Source organism: Canis aureus, chromosome 25, assembly GCF_053574225.1.
Source record: "Canis aureus isolate CA01 chromosome 25, VMU_Caureus_v.1.0, whole genome shotgun sequence".
Classification (NCBI taxonomy): Eukaryota; Metazoa; Chordata; class Mammalia; order Carnivora; family Canidae; genus Canis; species Canis aureus.
Window position 1 is genome coordinate 14,534,917 of NC_135635.1, and position 19,330 is coordinate 14,554,246.

General features: G+C 32.8%; 1 protein-coding gene across 17 annotated transcripts in view; it reads left to right on the top strand.

Moving 5' to 3' along the window:
* Positions 1 to 19,330, top strand: part of KIF21A (kinesin family member 21A) — a 146,147-nt gene that overhangs the window by 91,716 nt on the left and 35,101 nt on the right. For 12 of the 17 annotated variants that reach the window (XM_077870472.1, XM_077870473.1, XM_077870476.1 and 9 more), the window contains exons 12-22: positions 5,354 to 5,392; positions 9,468 to 9,558; positions 9,965 to 10,082; positions 10,479 to 10,667; positions 11,147 to 11,346; positions 12,653 to 12,760; positions 16,741 to 16,809; positions 16,904 to 17,118; positions 17,278 to 17,431; positions 17,958 to 18,152; positions 18,609 to 18,710. In XM_077870472.1, coding sequence (XP_077726598.1) covers positions 5,354 to 5,392; positions 9,468 to 9,558; positions 9,965 to 10,082; positions 10,479 to 10,667; positions 11,147 to 11,346; positions 12,653 to 12,760; positions 16,741 to 16,809; positions 16,904 to 17,118; positions 17,278 to 17,431; positions 17,958 to 18,152; positions 18,609 to 18,710 — 1,480 coding nt within the window. The remainder of the gene's footprint in view (positions 1 to 5,353; positions 5,393 to 9,467; positions 9,559 to 9,964; positions 10,083 to 10,478; positions 10,668 to 11,146; positions 11,347 to 12,652; positions 12,761 to 16,740; positions 16,810 to 16,903; positions 17,119 to 17,277; positions 17,432 to 17,957; positions 18,153 to 18,608; positions 18,711 to 19,330) is intronic. The other 5 variants (XM_077870475.1, XM_077870487.1, XM_077870477.1 and 2 more) reach the window with 1 other exon arrangement.

A 19,330-nucleotide genomic window follows, 5' to 3' on the forward strand; every position in this document is an offset into this window, starting at 1 on the left:
CATCAGACTGTCATTTAATATCATTTGGTCTCTTCAGTATTTTCTGCAGGGCTCCTAATTTGATTATGTCAAAGTTATTTATGTTATGTTAGGCCTTTTGAATCAACAAGGAGTTACTCAGCTTTTCACCATTGTTCTAGGCTTTCTTTTCTTTGCATCCTGATGATATCTTTCTCTGAAATCAACTGGGTGCAAAGAAGAGGAAAATTAAAATTTGACCACTTGTAAGGTATGAGTGGTTAAATATTCACAAATTCCTTACATGTCTACATGTTGATTCTGTGGTGCAGTCATATTACTTACTAAATATATTTTGAACATGCCAGTCAAATTCACTTTAAGCATTTTTGGCTAGATATTCAAAAGGGGCACAGCTATCAAATAGTTTGTTACAAGAGACTTGCTTTGTAGAATTATTTTTGACATTTAGTCTACCTGCTGCTTTGCTCAGTTTATTTAGAAATTTATTTAGGCAACCAGGCGTTTCTTCCTTGAACAATCCAGTTGACTAAAGTAATTGGAGGTTTAAAATTTTTAAGTTAATTCTGCTGTGTGTCCTTGAATTAAAAAGGAATAATCAGAATAATTAAAACAGGGAGTTACACATTTATGGTTAGGAGGCATTGCAACTGAAATTGTATTCTTAAGATACTAATGTCTTAATAGGTGTTTTTCATGGATGACCGATTATGGCAGCAGTAAGATATATAATGATTAGCTTTTATGCAGGGTAGTTAAAACTAAAAGAATGATCACAGAATTCTATGTGACCCAACATACTGCTTGAATGAAAATGAGACTTTCGCACAAGACTATTTTTGTAAAATTCGGTTCTGTATTTGGTCAAAATATCAAATAGTATGACTTGTTTTTAAAGATCTTGGTTTTGTTCATGAACACTAAGTATAAGAAAGGATATATTTCTCAAGGTCATGAACTGAATCTGCTGTTTAGTTTTGAGTTAAATTTAGAGATATTACCATAATCACTCATTTGGTATGAATAATGAAAAATAGAGATCCCAGTAGAAACCTAGGTTGTTTTGGACATTTTTTTTTAAGATTTTATTTATTTATTCATGAGTGGCACAGAGAGAGAGAGAGAGAGAGAGAGAGAGAGAGAGAGGCAGAGACACAGGTAGAGGGAGAAGCAAGCTCCATGCAGGGAGCCTGACGTGGGACTCGATCCCAGGTCTCCAGGATCAGGCCCTGGACTGAAGGCAGGTGCTAAACTGCTGAGCCACCCAGGCTGCCCTGTTTTGGACATTTTAATAGTGATCATAGGTACCCTAAACTAATACCTCTGATGAAGATTATTTTTGTGACAATACAGGGAGGTAAGCATTTTGATTGGTAAATAGTACTAAAGGAAAAATATTTTATTATTAAGATTTGTCCTTGGTGCTTTTAAGATAAAAAAAATTAAATAGCTGTTTTTTCTTTCTTTTTTTTTTTAAGATTTTATTTATTCATGAGACACCCACACACACACACACACACACACAGAGGCAGAGACACAGGCAGAGAGAGAAGCGGGCTCCATGCAAGGAGCTTGATGTAGGACTCAATTCTGGGACTCCAGGATCACGCCTTGGGCCAAAGAAAGGTGCTAAACTGCTGAGCCACCCAGGCATCCCAATGGCTGTTATTTCAAAGTGAAAAATGGACTATTTCAGTGATTATGATAGATAGAATAATTGTTATGATAAAAATAATAGCAGATGTTAATAAGAAGATCTTACCAAACAACTGTATTTCCACATAAGAACCTGAGTGAAAAAATAAGTAATTTTTTAAACAAACAGTGATATGAAATAAAAAAAAAATGGTGAGGAAAAAACCAAACTAGATGAGATAAATTTACAGTTATTACCTTATTCATCTTGAAAAAAGTAAATGATAACTTAAAATAAAAAAATTAATACTTCCTAAAAATGAATAATCATATGTAATACTTTAAAAAATGCTTCATAAAGCATGTTCACATACATGCCATATTATGTCCTTGTAGAACTGAAATCTATATAATGTGAACCTAGAAAAAAATTTTCTTGTGTACCATAAACTGCCTGAAAGCCTTATGAGTTTATATTAGTCCATATATAAATTACAGAATTTAATACAATTTTTCTTAACACAGTCTATTCAAACCTTGTTGTGGATTTAAACACAAATACTAATACTGTTTTATTCAGCTTGATTAAAGCATTTCATTATTAGCTTTTTACTGTAGATCCTTATAACTTTTAGGCTATATATAATGTAAATTCCTATTTTAAAAATGTAGGTAAACTGTCATTTTAGCTAAAGGGTTTACTACAGTTGAAACAAATAATAAACACAGAGTTCTAGAAATATTTAGAAGGCTTGCAGTTTGTTTCATCTTCCATAGGAACTCTTTGGAGGCTGTAGCTCCTGTTTAGTATATGGATTCTGGTTGAGTTCTTTTATATCCCTCATATTTATTTATTTTATTCATCAGAGAGGGCATGGTAAAATTGAGATACTCCTTCAACCTTATACACAGTAAGTTCATTTAAAAATTCTTTGGAAAAAATTTTCTTTGGAATTTAGGACTGATTTTTCTCTAGAAAATGTTATAAATGCATATTGTCCAGCTTTCTCAACTGACTTTATATAAAATGATTTTTACCCATCTTGTAGTATGGTAAGAGCAATTCAGAAGGGAAAGGGGGAAAGGGGGAAACTTTCTTTTCTTTCATGGATTTACAACCTTTGGGGAAAAAGTGTGAGTGTCTGCCTTAGCCATCCTTTTTATTCCATCTTCTGACCACCTGTGTCCTTATGCTGCCTGTCTTGGTCCATTCCTCCTCTTGTGGTCAGTTCTCATGTAATTCTACTCTACTCCAAAGTATTCCTGATTTCAAAAATTATCTACTTTCTTCTCTCTTCTCCTGAAATTCAAATTGGGGGGCAAAACTATCTGTGGCTAACGAAATCCACTCTCTATATATATCCACGTTATAACTTATAACCAATAAGCCTTTCTAAGGATGTTTGTAATTTTTAAAGAGGAAGTGTTAATTCAAATACTGAGATTTTGGATAGCAACCTCATGAAGAAAAAAAAAAAACTACGTTATGTAACGAAGATTTTTACCTTCTTGTAGCTGAGAGTTGCCAAGATCTATTTGGGGCTTTAGTTTTGGGTTCAGATTTCCTAAGCTGTCCTTATTCTTATAGCTGCTTTCTTTCCTCCCCACTAAAGCCACAAATTGTTTAGGAGCTCCACTTCTTTTAACTTACTTTGTTTTGTATTTGTTAATTTTTGGTTGTAGTGGCCACAAGACCTCTGACAAAGTAATTGTTGGTAGGAAGAGTAGCAACCAGGTCATTTTTATGTCAGAAACTGCTTTTATGTTCAAGGAAGGCATCATAAGTCCTGTTTTACATGGAAATTTCACCTTTTTCTGCGTCAAAGTCTTTATCAAAGCTACAAAAATTAGCTAATATGTGATAGGTTTAAGATTTATTTTCTGTTGAGCTGTAAAATCATCCATAGTTGTAGATAAGAAAATGAGAGAGTGTAACAAAGTAAAGTGAAAAAATTGAAGAGACTATTACCTCTTTTTCAGTAACAAAAATGTTAAAATTGTTGACAAGATTTTGTCATTCTCTCTCTCTCCTCTTTATAGGAGAAACATTCTTTCTCCATGTAATGGAACTAAATGGAATAAAAACTCAACTTTAAATTATGGAGAAGTATCAGATTATTAGTTTATTTTTCTGCCCCCCCACTGTCTTTTTAAACTACTTGTTGCCATGTTGTTTAAAAGGAATAATTGAGAAGGCATCTAATGTTTATCTACTTATTAGCTCATATCATTCATACATTTTAATAGAGCTCTCTTGTATAAGATAAATAAAAATTCCGCATATTGGGCATAGAAAATTTGGGCTCTTTGCCAGGAAGGAACCATATCCTTTGAGCCACTGTGGCTCATTTTCATTAGTATAAGACTAGATTAGGCGTTGATCCCCATGTTTTTGGATATCTAGCTTTAAATGACTTAAATTATATATATAAAAAAAACTTTACTAATTCATCAGACTGCATTATAGTTGTGTTTAGTGGTATCAGGTTGAATCTTTGGAACCCCTAGATTTCTTAGGTGATGGCTTTATTCTCCTTTTCCTAGCCATTATATGGGACCTTTTGATCCCTGGTGAATATCACTCTGGAATTTTTTCCCAGAAAGATTGCTAGTCTCTTCTTATAATAGCAGTTGATTATGAAAATTAACCACAGGCCAACAAGTAAAATCACATGCAAGCACATGAAAAGAACTGGCTTGAAATAATTTATACATAAGACTCAATCTCTTCATTTAAAAATATTGATGATTCTGAAAAATATTTTTGGAATTCTGGTTGGAAGTATGCTATATCAAGGTTGCTATATTCTTCATCAGAGCCTAGCACATCTATCTTTTTGTTTATATGACAAATATTGGTATTCAGGTACATTCCATTGAGTAAAGATCCCCAATTCTGTGTGTTGAATATTGTTTAAATTATATCTCAAAATCTTTAAGCACGTATTTTTAGTTTTTCTTTTATTTTTCTGATTGAAACAATCTTACTAATGGAAGGTACTACATTTCCCATTTTATTGCCACTTTTGCCTTAATCCTTTTAATAGTTTCTAATTATTAGTACAGTGATATTATGAGATTTTATTTTCAATTAATAAAATTACAGTTTTTCACTGATATCATAACAACCATACTCATTTGACTGTAATACCATTTCATGTATAATTTTGAAATAGATTTTTTTTAGATTTAGTGATGTTCACATGTAGTATATTAAAAATAGAAAACAAGTTTTAAAAGTAGTATTCTAGTATGTAGTATTAATGGTTATTATTTTCATATTATAGTATAAAGGCATTACTTTTTGAAGTTCTTTAAATGATGCCATATAAAGGTCATTTGGGGAAGGCTTAAAAGGAAGAGGATATCATTGAAAGGCTTTTTTTGGGGAAGCTAAGAAAATGGATCCATTGCAGATTTTAAAAAAGCAGTGGTATCCACACACTCTTACTACTGATCAAGTTATATAAACTGAGACTCTACATTTTACTGCTAAATAATTTCAACTGATAGTCTAATACTCTTCTTAGATATAATACTGCTTGTTTTTCTACTTTTTATTCATACAAAATGTATTGCCTTTTTACTGTGTATTGTCCTTTGATGATATCTTTTAAAATTTATTTTAAAGTCTTCAAGCTCATGTATCATTTTTACCTTCTTATCACTTTCGCTTTTTACTGTCTGGTTTGTCCTTCATTGGCTTGGCCTTCCAATACTGTGCCTCGTGATTTTGAAGGCTACAGAAACTTGAGGAAAGCAATCGAGAAGAAAGAAGGTTGGAATATTTCCCAGGTTTTTATTAAAATGTCATTTAAATAGTTGCCATTCACAAGGAAATGTGTTATAGAATTATAGATTGTTTCAGACTAGATTAGCTTGGTGCTCCTAAAATTAATGGTGATATTATAAAATTACAAATACACCAAATATATTTCTAGAAACTATTTTTTTCAGAATAAAACCCTCACTAGTTATGTGGATCAAAATTCAGGCAATTTCATGTGATTTCAGATAAACTATCACAATTATGATGATGACTTACCTTTTTGAGGCTAAACATGACCAAAAACCCACCATTGGCTTTCAGAATATATCTTTCAAAAATTTGTGAGCAGACTGAGAATTTTTAATTGGGTAGGAATTAAGACTTTGTTGCAGCCCATGCTAAGTCATAGATGGGTTTTCCCCCTTCCTTATTTGGTGTAATATTTGTAATAATATATTATAATATTATATTATATTTGTATACAAATATTTGTTATAGTTTTACAAAACAACATTAAATGACAACAAAGCAACAGGAACTGTGGTCTTATTACAGATAAGATTTACAAGGCATTTTTAAGGTTGAATTAGAAAAATAAGTGTTGCTTTTAAACTGTATTTGAAGTGAGCATCAGAAACAGGATATTTTCTTTTTTTCACTTGAAATTTAAGCAAAATTTAGAAGCACATATCTGTACTCTCTATATAATAATTTGCATTTTAGTCACTCAGAATTATAGTTATTTACACCAGGATCAATTAATATTTTACTTCATATCAGAACTTCTCTTCATATTTTTTCTAAATAAACCTCCAGAATATATAATCAAAATGATTAAGAAACAATATTTAAATATTTTAGAAGCACCGCTCTAGAAATTTCATCTCTTACTTAAAATAAGCCATTTGAGACCTTTTACTATGCAATAGTAGTTACAGCAATATCTTATTTCAAATACGAAAGTTTAAAAATAATATTTTCTTAAAATTATTTAATAATTTATATTCCACATATCATACGATATTCTACAATATCAATAATTTTATTCTATAATTCTATAACTTATTTAAAGTATTTTATAATGAGAATGTAATTCTAATTGTCTATAAGTTGCACTAGAATTCACCTAATTAGTGTATATTTAGGACATTATATTTATCATTAGAATTAAATTATGGCATTAAAAATGTGAGATTTCTTCTATTTCAGAAGGTCAAAATAAAATGCATAGTTAAAGTAGCATATGGAAACACCTTCCACCTTAAAATTTTCAAGTCTTTTAAGTGTCTTTAGTGTGTAAAATTTTCCAGTTTTTTATATCATCCCTTAAGGAATAGCAAAAGCAGAGCAGTTTCGTGTTCTAGGATGAGGCATTTCAAACTAGAATATATATATATATACACACACAAATCACCTGAGTAGTTTAGTAAAATGAAGATTCGGATTCAATAAAACTGAAGTGGAACTGAGATTTTGCTTATCTAACTAGCTTCTGGGTGATGTTGATGCTTCCTGATCTATGGACTGCACTTTCAGCATAAGATTCTAGAATACTGGCCTGGAGTCAAGACACTTGGTTTTAGCCCCTTGAGTGGATTGACTTCCCTGGCCAGAGTTTCTTTTTTAGTTTGTCAATAAAAATGTTGACATTGGTTGTCAGATGTCAAAGGGGTTAAGCCCCATGATCACTGGTGTTCCTTCCAACTGCAAAATTCTGAATCTCTGTAACCTGCAAACTTAAATATCTTTCATTGTTGCTTAGTTATTTTAGATATCAATTTGTCTCACTTTATTGAGGAAAACTTGAATTAAGGTACAATAATTATAAAGTGTCAACTTGTATTTTAAAAGTTTAAGTCTTATGTGATTTATAAAGGTAAATTAATAACGTAAAGTTACAACTGCTGATCTTTCTGCCATCAGAATTGACGTGAACAGCTTATATATGAGTTAACTCTATATATAAATGATATATATAAACATTTGCTGGATACAGGTGACGTGGAGAAGGTAGGAGGGTTAGAATAAAGTGGTTATTTAGCTGTAAACCAGAGTAAAAAAGAATTTGGATGGAGCTTAAATAATGATACAACCAACAATAACAAATTTGTGTGCTGCAACAATTTACAGGTGAGGAAGGAAGACTGTGTAGGAGAGAGACTGGGGAATGCTGATGGGAAATATCTTTCCAAACAGATTCACCATCCTAGCCTTAACCTTAGTCCTAAACCTCAAGTATATCTGAGTACATGGTACTGTACTTTGAATGGGATGATGGGTGAAGGGGAGTTTCCAGAGTTTTGGTTGGAACTGTATGATGGAAAATCAATAGCCCTAGTATAATACAAGTGATTTAAGAGAAGCATCAGTATAATCAACATTTTTCTCTAACAGAATGATTTAACAGTGTTCATGGAACCCTGTTATAATTTACTTGGTTTTTTTCCAGTTAAGATTGTTTTATTGATATTGCTACTGGTTGTTCCTTCTCACTCTAGAGACATGCTGTATTCCATGCATCTTTATGCATCTTTCAGCCTATACCATTAGACTCCAACATAATTAGTGCATAAGACACATAGAGGTGACAAACAGGTGCTCATGCACAGTCATAGAGATTGATATATTTAGTAAACACTTACTGCACATTTATTATGTACATCCCCTGGGTACTGGGGACATAATGCTGAGTCAAACGATCATGAACCCTGCCCTCAAAAGGCTTAGAGGTTACTAAGGAAGACAGAAATTAAAGAAATAATCATATAAATAAATCTAAATTAAGAACTCTGAAAAGTACTTAAAAGGAAAAGTGTTTTCCTTGTTCTGAGTACAAAAGCCACTGTGAGAATTGGAACTTAGGGTTACTATTTAATAATAAAAAGCTTAAATAAGATTAAATTTTTGGCTTTAGAAGCTAGAAACAAGTCCAGGTATTAGGACAGTTTTTAGTGTAGCAGAATATCTGAAAAAACGATAAGTGTTATAAAGTTATTTTGATAAAGATTTTAAGCTCTTTCTAGGGGAATTTTATTTAGAGAATATTGCCTTTTCGAGTATTTTTTTTTATTCTTGATGATTTCAAAATGTTACAGTAGCACAAGAAGAAATCTTTCACATATAGATTTATTTAAAGTTCACTTAATATTATTTAGCTTGATTAGATGTATGAGTCAAGTGAACAGATGTGCAACTTCTGTACATAATTAATCAAGGATGCTAAGACCTAAGAGTGTAGTGAATTAAATGTGAAAAACTTTGCTCACTGTAGTGTGCACTGTTTTTTTGTCAGGGCCACCAGGAGTTAATGAGTTTAGTTATAACCATTACCTGACATCAGTATGTAGTTAGAGCTGTTAGTACCAGATGACCCAAGAGGAAGCTTCTGTTTGTATGGCCAGTCTTGTGGCAGATCCTGGAATTTCCTATTCAGTCAAAGGTGAGGCTAAGAACTTCAGATAGTTTTGAAGTGCAAAGATCCATTTCTCTGAGAACATTTTAAGAAGAGTCCTGTGCCATAGGTATAGCCTAGGACAAAAGCCTATGCTGTTAACCAGAGGAGACCTAACCACTCGAATGGATGCAGCCAGGGTAGACAAACTTACTACAAATAAATCTGTGAGCAGATTTATTCTGGATCTTTAAATTTACTCTTAAATGGATTAGGACATCAAGAAATATTTAGCTTCTGTTTCTTTATATTTAGATGGGAAAAGTCCTATGTTTAGATGAGAAAAGAAAAATAATTTGTTTTGATTTCCTTTTAATTTTAATCACCTATGTTCTAGTTAATTAGTTGTTACTGTGACTAGTTCTTAGCTGTCCCATCAGATCTCATGCCCTATGGTATAATCTATTCCTCAGTGTTTCTAGAAAATAAGCTTTTCTCCAGTGATTTAAATCACCATTGTTTGAATGGCAATTTCTGTTTTCCCCTGAAGCCTCAGACATAACTTTGCTCAGTCAAATGATAAACCTTCTAGTTTTCACAAACAATTGATGATTTTTAAAATCTGGGAGACAAAAGTGAACAATTTTCATCTCTATTTTAATATTGTACCCTTTTGTTCCTTTTTTTTTAAAGTGTGGCCAGTAAAGAGGATAATACAGACACTGACCAAGAGAAGAAAGAAGAAAAGGGTATTACAGAAAGAGAAAACAATGAATTAGAAGTGGTAAGTTGAAAGAATGAACTTGTATATTTCAGTGCCTGCATTTAGCTTGTTTATGGTAACTATACTATGTTGAAAAGAGAAATGGTTATCATGCCTCCATTTTAAACTCTTTACTTGAGGACTTCTTCAGAAACATGAGCTATAAAATACTGGCAACTCTCTATCTCGTCCAACAAGAAAGCATTGGTGGGGGGGTAGGGAGGAAGTAGAATATTAGGAGAGATAAAGTACTATTTTATTTAAGAAAAAGTTATATAATAACCCTAAAATTGTGGAATGGTTTTTGAACTGATGAAAAGTGAAATTTGTGTACTTCTGTATTTTATACTCTAGCAATCTCTCTTAATGAGGTAATCTGTTTGTTTTGCTCATATTGTACTATTAATAGTCACAAATCACATTTTAGGAAGAAAGTCAAGAAGTGAGTGATCATGAGGAAGAAGAGGAGGAGGAAGAGGAAGAAGAAGATGACATTGAAGGGGGTGAAAGCTCTGATGAATCAGATTCAGAATCAGATGAAAAAGGTACTTGCTATTTAGTACAAGGACAAAAATTCAATTGGGGGATTTATTTGAAATACGGCAGAAAACATTCTCTATTTCATTCTTGATGAAGGCAGCTTTTATAGCTGCTGACCTGTGCATCCCCTCCCAGCCTCATGTTTCTGCTCTTACTGGATGTAGTCATTGTGTGATTTCAATTCTTACTTAGCACAAATAGTATCTGTTGTCACTGATCAACAGTGACACCTCTTTATCTTGTTCACTTCTTTTTAGTTTTTGGTTTACCCAGGACATTTTCCTTATAGCTGCTAAGTGAATACCTGGATATAGATGATGGTTTTCATGATCTTACTTGAAAGCTAGAATTATGATATTGTGGCCTATTGCAGTATGTTTATTTTTTTCTTTTATAAATAGCCAATTATCAAGCAGACTTAGCAAACATTACCTGTGAAATTGCAATCAAGCAGAAGCTGATTGATGAACTAGAAAACAGCCAGAAAAGACTACAGACACTGAAAAAGCAGTATGAAGAGAAGCTAATGATGCTGCAACATAAAATTCGGGACACTCAGCTTGAGAGAGACCAGGTGCTCCAGAACTTAGGTAAGAATTACATTTAATTCTAATTAAAGTTCCAACTAAATTGCCAGAATGGATTTTTATCATTTCTGCCTTTAGGAAAAAGAAATTACATTAGAAGCCACATTAAATGTGAGTTTGTCTCATTATGTTAAATATTCCTTATTTTTTCATTCTGGGTACCTACCACTACCAAGCCTATTTAATCATTTCATCCAAAATTGTGGCTAATTTTGTTTTACTGTCTTGATTTATGCTGAGAACATTTTTTTTTTTGGGGGGGGAGCATTTTTTAAATTAAAGAAAAAACTTAAATAATTGTTGAACAAGCTGAGAGTAGATAATAAAAGAGAGTGTAATCAAGGAGAGAGTGATTCAGATACCCTGGCCTCCTGAGGTTTCTTTTGGGGAGGTAGTTTTTCTCTGAGCTCGTGAGTTGTAAATCTGTGAAATGAAGATCTGTATCTCACAGAAATAAATACAGATATCCTTTGATCATTTAGGTTCAGTGGAATCTTACTCAGAAGAAAAGGCAAAAAAAGTTAGGTCTGAATATGAAAAGAAACTCCAAGCCATGAATAAAGAACTGCAAAGACTTCAGACAGCTCAAAAAGAGCATGCAAGGTTGCTCAAAAACCAGTCTCAATATGAAAAGCAATTGAAGAAATTGCAACAGGATGTGATGGAAATGAAAAAAACAAAGGTATGGATTATATTTTGCATTAAAGTCTGATGTTGAGGATATTTGTGTCATTTGGGACAAATTAATGTAGTTCTTTCCATATTCAGTAAAAGTCAATTCCATAAAATGTTCTTTCCATATTCAATACGCATTCTTACAAATGATGTACTTCCTTTTGGCAATTAGAAATTGTTTCCTGTACTCATGCATTATCAAAGCCTTTCTTCAGAGTAGCTGAAAATTATGTGGTCAAAAACGGGGCCTCTTTGACTGATGGATATAGCTCTCCTCCTGAAACACATAAAATGTTTTGAACATGCAAGAAATTATTGATAGTTGTATAACGAATACTATATCCACTATCTATTTTAGGTATTAAAAATTATAGTGTACACAAAACCTCCTATATATCCCCTTCTGATCATATTCCCCTTTTCCCAAGAGGTAACAACTGTCTTGAATTTAGTGTTTATCATTCCCATGCATAGAAAGATACAAACTGTCTTCTCTTGACAAAAGAGAGCATATGAATCCTGATCTCTTCTGTGTTTTTGTTGTGGGATTAATTATCCTTTTTTTTTTTCTAAAGATTTTATTATTTATTCATGACAGACGGAGAGAGAGAGATAGAGAGAGAGGCAGAGACACAGGCAGACTAGGAGCAGGCTCCATGCAGGGAGCCTGACATGGGGACTCAATCCCAGGTCTCCAGGATCACACCCCAAGCTGAAGGTGGCGCTAAACCGCTGAGCTGCCCGGGATTAATATTAACATTTGGCATAGCAGTCAATGTTGTTTCCTTAAAATAGCAGATGTGAAAATGATTTAGGAAGTTTTAGATTACAATGTTGTATCTTTTACTGATGACAGCAATAGCTAAAATTGTTAGGTGCTTACTATATGCCAGTCAATATTATAAGCACTCTACAGGTATTACTCAATAAAATTCTCGTAATAATCCAATGCCATAGAGCTGTTATATCTATTTTATATATGAGAAATGAAAACCTAGAGAGGTTAAGTAATTTATTCAAGGTCACACAGCTACTGGTAATAATTTAAATACCAAAAATTCATTCAAGTTCTAGAACAACTGAACACTGAGTATAAAAAGCATAGAACACTAAGCAGTTTGAGAGAAACATATTAGAAAAGTATAGAAATAGAAATGTATTAATCCCACAAAATAAGAACTGACCGTTTAAAATGTGCAGCAATACTCCATCATTTCTGTGTTAAATTCTAACTGCTTACTTCCATACATGTGATTAATTTAAGGGACGTTGTGATAGGAAAACTCCAATAGATGTATTACTTAATTTTTTAGGTTCGACTAATGAAACAAATGAAAGAAGAACAAGAAAAAGCCAGATTGACAGAGTCCAGGAGAAACAGAGAGATTGCTCAATTGAAAAAAGATCAACGTAAAAGAGATGTGAGTAGGACTTTACCTTTCAGTTATATACAAATATTTTACATTGAACAAGTTTGTTTAGTAAATGGAAGAAAATTTTCTCATAACTATTAAGTGTAGCTTAAGGACAATATGTGAACATTAATTTTAAATGTGGCATTTATTATAATATATGGATTATAGTAACTCAACAGACAAGCTTATGAAAAACACTATATATTACTATAAATTTTATGAGAGGCTTATTTCCTAGATGATGATGCTAGAAAATGACAAAGAATAATTGATTATCTCTAGGGAGATCAGGGAACTACTTACAGTATTGTAAGGTAGCTATTTTATTTTAATTTATTTATTTATTTATTTATTTATTTATTTATTTATTTATTTATTTATTTATTTTATTTATTTATTTTTTTAAGATAGCAATTTTAGAATGGTTCCAGACAGTTTCACCACTAAAGATTCTTAGCAATGTTCCTGGAATAATAACTCACTTTCACTAGAGAAGGCTTTACCAAGAGGTATAAAAGTTTTCATATTCTTTCACTTAAGAATTCTACTTCTTCCATGAACTCAGACTAAGAAAATAATGTAAAATCAGAAAAATTGTTTTGTGTTAAAATCTTTAAGGTTATTTGTAATAATGAAAAGTATAAAAACAACCAAGACAGTAAAGGGGAATGATTAAATAAATTATAGTCCATTTCATTTAATAGGTTTTTATTCATCCATCGAGGATTATTAGTATTTGGAAACTGCATAGTAAAATGAAAAATTACTGTGATTTAGCATTGTGTAAAGTAGCATTTTTAAAAATTTTATTTATTTAAGAGAGAGAGAGAGAGAGCATGAGTAAGGGGGTGGGGCAGAGGGAAAGGGAGAAGCAGACTCCCTGCTGAGCAGGGAGCCCTAGTTGGAGCTCCATCCCAGGACCCTGGCATCATGACCTGAGCCGAAGGCAGACGCTTAACTGACTGAGTCACCCAGGTACCCCATGAAGTAGCATTTCATATATGCACACTTGATTAAAATGAGGGAAAAAATTTTAAGAATATATACCAACATCCTAACCGTAATTGTGTTAGGGTTTTAGGTTATAGTCCATTTAATTTTTTCTTCTTTCCAAATTTTTGGCAGTATGGTTATTTCATTATGATCTTGTTTTTCCTCAGAAGAAGAGGCCAAAATAGTCTTTTCCCCATTGTTGATTAGGTTTTAGCCTCAGTTCTTTTTTCTTGCTCAACTTGCTCTAAATCCTCCTTGGAGAAAATGTGAGCAAACATCATATTTTAGAAAGTAGACATCTACTTTGGGAAGTAAAGAGAAAATTTAAGGAGATAGATGATAGTATAATGAGAAAAGTAGATATTTTCATGAGATGACTGCTGTATTAAGGCTATCTTTCTTTTTTTTTCCTATTTACAAAAATTGGCATATATTCACAAACCATAAAATTCATTCTTTTAAACTGTACAATTCAAGCCTTTAGTGTATTCACAGAATTGTGCAACAATCACTACTATCTTATTCCAGAATATTTTTATCACTTCAAAAGGAAACTCCATACCCATTAGCAGTCACTCCCTATTCTTCCCCTTCCCTGGCCCCTGGCAGCCACCCTAGTATCCTTTCTGTCTCCATGGATTTGCCCATGGTAGATGTCCCATAGGAATGGAATATACAATATATAGCCTTTTTTGTCTGGCTTTTTAAATTTAGCATGATGTTTTCAAGGTTTATCTATGTTATTGCATGTACTAGTAGTTTATTCCTTTTCATGACTGTATGGATAGAGCACATTTTGTTTATCTGTTCCTTAATTGATGGATATTTGTATTATTTCCATTTTTGGCTATTTATTTATGTATTTATGTAGAAGTTTTATTTAAATTTCAGGCAGTTAACATACACTGTAATATTAGTTTCAGGTGTACAATATAGTGATTCAACACCTCCATTTTTTTTTAAGATTTTATTTATTTATTCATGAGAGACAGAGAGAGAGAGAGAGGCAGAGACACAGGCAGAGGGAGAAGCAGGCTCCATGCAGGGAGTCCGATGTGGGACTTGATCCCAGGTCTCCAGGATCACACTCTGGGCCAAAGGCAGCACTAAACTGCTGAGCCACAGGGCTGCTCAACACTTCCGTTTGACACCTGACACTTGGTGCTCATCATAAGTGCCCTCCTTAATCCCCATCACCTATTTCACCCGTCCCCTCATCCGCCTTGCCTCTGGTATCCAACACTTTGTTCTCTGTCATTAAGAGTCTGTTTCCTGGTTTGTGCCTCTTTCTCTTTTTTACTCTTTGCTCATTTGTTTTGTTTCTTAAACTCTACATGTTACTCAGCCTTAAGAAAGAATGAAATCTTGCCATTTGCCATGATATGGATGGAGCTAGAGAGTATTAAGCTAAGTCAAATAAGTCAGAGAAAGACAAATATCGTATTTATTTTGTTTTTAATTCAGACTTTTGGATGTAGGAATGATTGTCTTACAGTGTACACTACTTATTTCTTTATAACTAATTCATTTGAGATATAGAGGCCAATATTGAAAAACTCACTCCTGGGATGGAACTTTTTAATCTTATTCCACAACATAGGATCATATATGATATATTATTTTATTATAAAGATGTAAGGCTGGCTAATTACATTCAAAGATAACATTCAGACTCCTTGGCCCTTTTACTTATTGCTTTGTGTACATATTTCTAACTTGTTTCTTGTCATATTCATCTTTGAACCCTTTGTATATTCGTATTACACCATACAAAGAATATAAGTCAACTTGACATTTGACTTAGAATAAGAAAACTTAATGTAGTAGTAACAAGTTTCAAACTGTGTGTTAATTTTAATTTTTGGTAGTTTATTCATTTAAAAAGATTTGTTGACTTTGCCTCTATGTCTGTCATTGTTGTAGGCAATGAAGATTATGACAGTGATAAGATGGTCTGTTTCTACCAGAATTCTGATCTGATGACATAAGAATATACATAAACATGAGATGAATGATCTATTTAAATTAGTGATACAAAATATAAAAGGTTATTTGGTATATCTCAGAATTTAAGTCTCAGAAGAGATATTTTTGATTAAGCCCAATTCCTAAGCTTTGTCCAAGATCACAGAGTTGAATAAATGACAGAAGTAGAACTAGGATCTCTGTTCTTTTTCAGTCCAAAATTCTTTCTCAATTATAGTTTTATAAAATGGCTTAAAGGAATTTATAATTAATTTTCCTTATCATATAAAGTACCTAGAAGCAAATTGGTAGGCAATACTGTTTTATTGTTCATTTACTTTACCCAACATAATATTTTTGAAGTTATTATAAAGTGTTAATACAATTAATAGATGTTTTCCCTATATTTAAAACAGTTAATAATTACTGTATATATTGCAAAGTGACTTTCTTGAAAATATTCTAAGCTGTGTTTCTTCCTGTTCATGCCTCAGCTAGCAAAACAAAATGTCTAGCAAAAATAAAATGATATAATATTTATAAAGCATTTAGAAAAGCACTTGTGTATAGTAAGCATTATATAGCATTTGTTTTCTTTCTTTTTTTTAAGAATTTATTTATTTATTCATAAGAGACACAGAGAGAGAGGCAGAGACATAGGCAGAGGGAGAAGCAGGCTTCCTGTGGGGAACCTGTTTTAGGACTCAATCCCAGGACTCCGGGATCACGACCTGAGCCAAAGGCAGACGCTCAACCACTGAGCCACCCAGGGATCCCTATATAGCATTTCTTAAATAAAAGTATGTCACAGAGATAACTTCGTTTTTTAGAAAATGTATCAGTATGCATTTTTGTTTATTGGAATAAAATATCCTCATCTGTAGTAATGGATGCAAAGTTGTTGTTAGCTCAGATTCTGCTAAGAACTATTATAGTTCCCAATGGGATGGTGGAATATGTTAATGCAGGAGTAGAAAGCATTGTATCTTTCAGTTTACCATTTTAACTTACTCATTATTGTTTTATAGCATCAACTTAGACTTCTGGAGGCCCAAAAAAGAAACCAAGAAGTGGTTCTTCGTCGCAAAACTGAAGAGGCAAGTTAATGATTTGGAGGAAACGTCTGGCTTTGATGTAAATGATCTATTTCTGTAAACTAAGAGAATGAGTCAGTTTCTCTTGCTTTTTCAGGTTACAGCTCTTCGTAGGCAAGTGAGGCCCATGTCAGATAGAGTGGCTGGGAAAGTCACTCGAAAGCTGAGCTCATCTGATACCCCTGTTCAGGACATGGGTTCCACTGCAGCTGCTGTAGAAGCAGATGTATCAAGGGCAGGAGCCCAGCAGAAAATGAGAATTCCTGTGGCAAGAGTCCAGGCCTTACCAACGCCCACAACAAATGGAACCAGGTCAGTACAATTCTTCTATTCCTTCTGACATAATCTTTGTTGCACTATTACTAAATGTTGGACTTCAAAGAAAAACAGCTCGTTATTTGGCAGTGTATAATCAAATAAGCACATGAGTAATTATGCTGGTCTGTTTTTACTGTTTTTATATGATTATAGAAAAAAATATCAGAGGAAAGGATTGACTGGCCGAGTATTTACTTCTAAGACTGCTCGCATGAAGTGGCAGCTTCTTGAGCGCAGAGTCACGGACATCATCATGCAGAAAATGACTATTTCCAATATGGAGGCGGATATGAATAGACTCCTCAAGGTGTGGAAAATAGAAAGTAGATATGCTTTTCCTTCTCTGGCTTTTAATTTTAGTTTTCTGAATTTGAACTCTGGGTGAATTAATACTTAACAATTTTTTCCTTTTTTTTTGTGAGTTTTGATTACATTGTGTGTCATTTAATAGATAAAACATCATTTCATTTTTTTGTTTTGCTTTGTTTTAATTGTGGTAAGAACAGACAGCGTGGGATTGACCCTCTTAACACATTTTTAAGTGTTGTTAACTGTAGGCACAGTGTTGTACAGCAGACTTCTAGAATGTGTTCATCTTGTGTAGCTAAAACTTCATACCCATTGAACAGCACCCCCTCATTGTCCCTCCCCCCCAGTCCCTGGCAACCACCATTTTACTTAGTACATCTATGAGTTTGACTGTTTTAGATACCTCACATAAATGGAATCTTGATATATTTGTACTTCTGTGACTCATTTATTTCACTTAGCATAAAGTTCTTAAGGTTCTGGATGAATAATATTTCTTAAAGTCCAATCTGTTTTCTCAATAGCAACGGGAAGAACTCACAAAAAGACGAGAGAAACTTTCAAAAAGACGAGAAAAGATAGTCAAGGAGAGTGAAGAGGGAGATAAAAATGTGATTAACATCAACGAGGAGATGGAATCATTAACTGCTAATATAGATTACATCAATGACAGTATTTCTGATTGTCAAGCCAACATCATGCAGATGGAAGAAGCAAAGGTTTGTATGTGCAAAAAAATAGTTAATGGCTTAAGGAAGATATTTTCATATTTATCATTAAAAGCACTTTGAATTTTTAGATCAGTTGAATTTTAATATCAATTATATCAATTTTTATTGGTTTAATCTGATTCTTAGGTTTTACATGAATATCACTCCCTGCCTGCTCTCCAGATTTCTTCGTTGATTTGCGATATTATTTAAAATAAAAAATGTCTAAAAATGTATACAATTTATTAATCCACCATGAATTCTTAACTGCTCAAGTATGTTTTTTTCTTTTCAAAGAGCCCAGATGTTTCCTGGAGTAGAGATCTTATTTTACATTTTCAAGAAACAATAAGTTTAGTTAATAAAACTAACCAAGTGCTACCAAATAAATAATGAAATAATAGGCTTTTGCCTCTGAACACATTTGGCTCAAAGTAATGTTCATCATATGTCGGTTTAATGTAGGAAGAAGGAGAAACATTGGATGTTACTGCAGTCATTAATGCTTGCACACTTACAGAAGCCCGATATCTGCTAGATCACTTCTTGTCAATGGGTATCAATAAGGTATGATTAAACTACACTGTAATTGAAAACCTATTTTGATTAGTTCATTTTGTTTATCCTTCTCCAGTGACCCTTTCTTTTGTAATAAGTAAGACTTTTTTATAAATTGAAATGCATTCTTTTATCTTTCTTTAGAGTTAAGAAAAGTCAGCATTATTTAGCTCAATTCCGTTAGTTTGTCATCCATTGTACTTGTGTATTAGAACAGATAAACAACTTAAGAAATAATTCATCTTTTGCTTTAACAAAGGAAAAATGAAAAACCTCTTGGGGTTAGACAAATTTGATATCATAGCTTTGGTTTAATATTGATTCTTTAAAGCTCAAAAAGAATTGGAAAGGAAAAAATACAGTATCACTTCTCTCCTCTTTGTAAATGCATTAACCTGTCAACTATAAAAAACTTACACCTAAATGTTAAAGGTGATAATGATTTCTGACTCACCTTTTTTTTTTTTTTTTTTTTTTTTATTACCACTTTGGGACTGTGCTAGACCCTTTATTTCATGTTCTTCCACTTACTCTTTACAATGTGCTAGGAAGTAGGTGTTATTCATATCGTTTTGCTTACAAGGAAACTGAATCAAGAAGATAAGGTAATATGCTCAAAGTCACCAGAC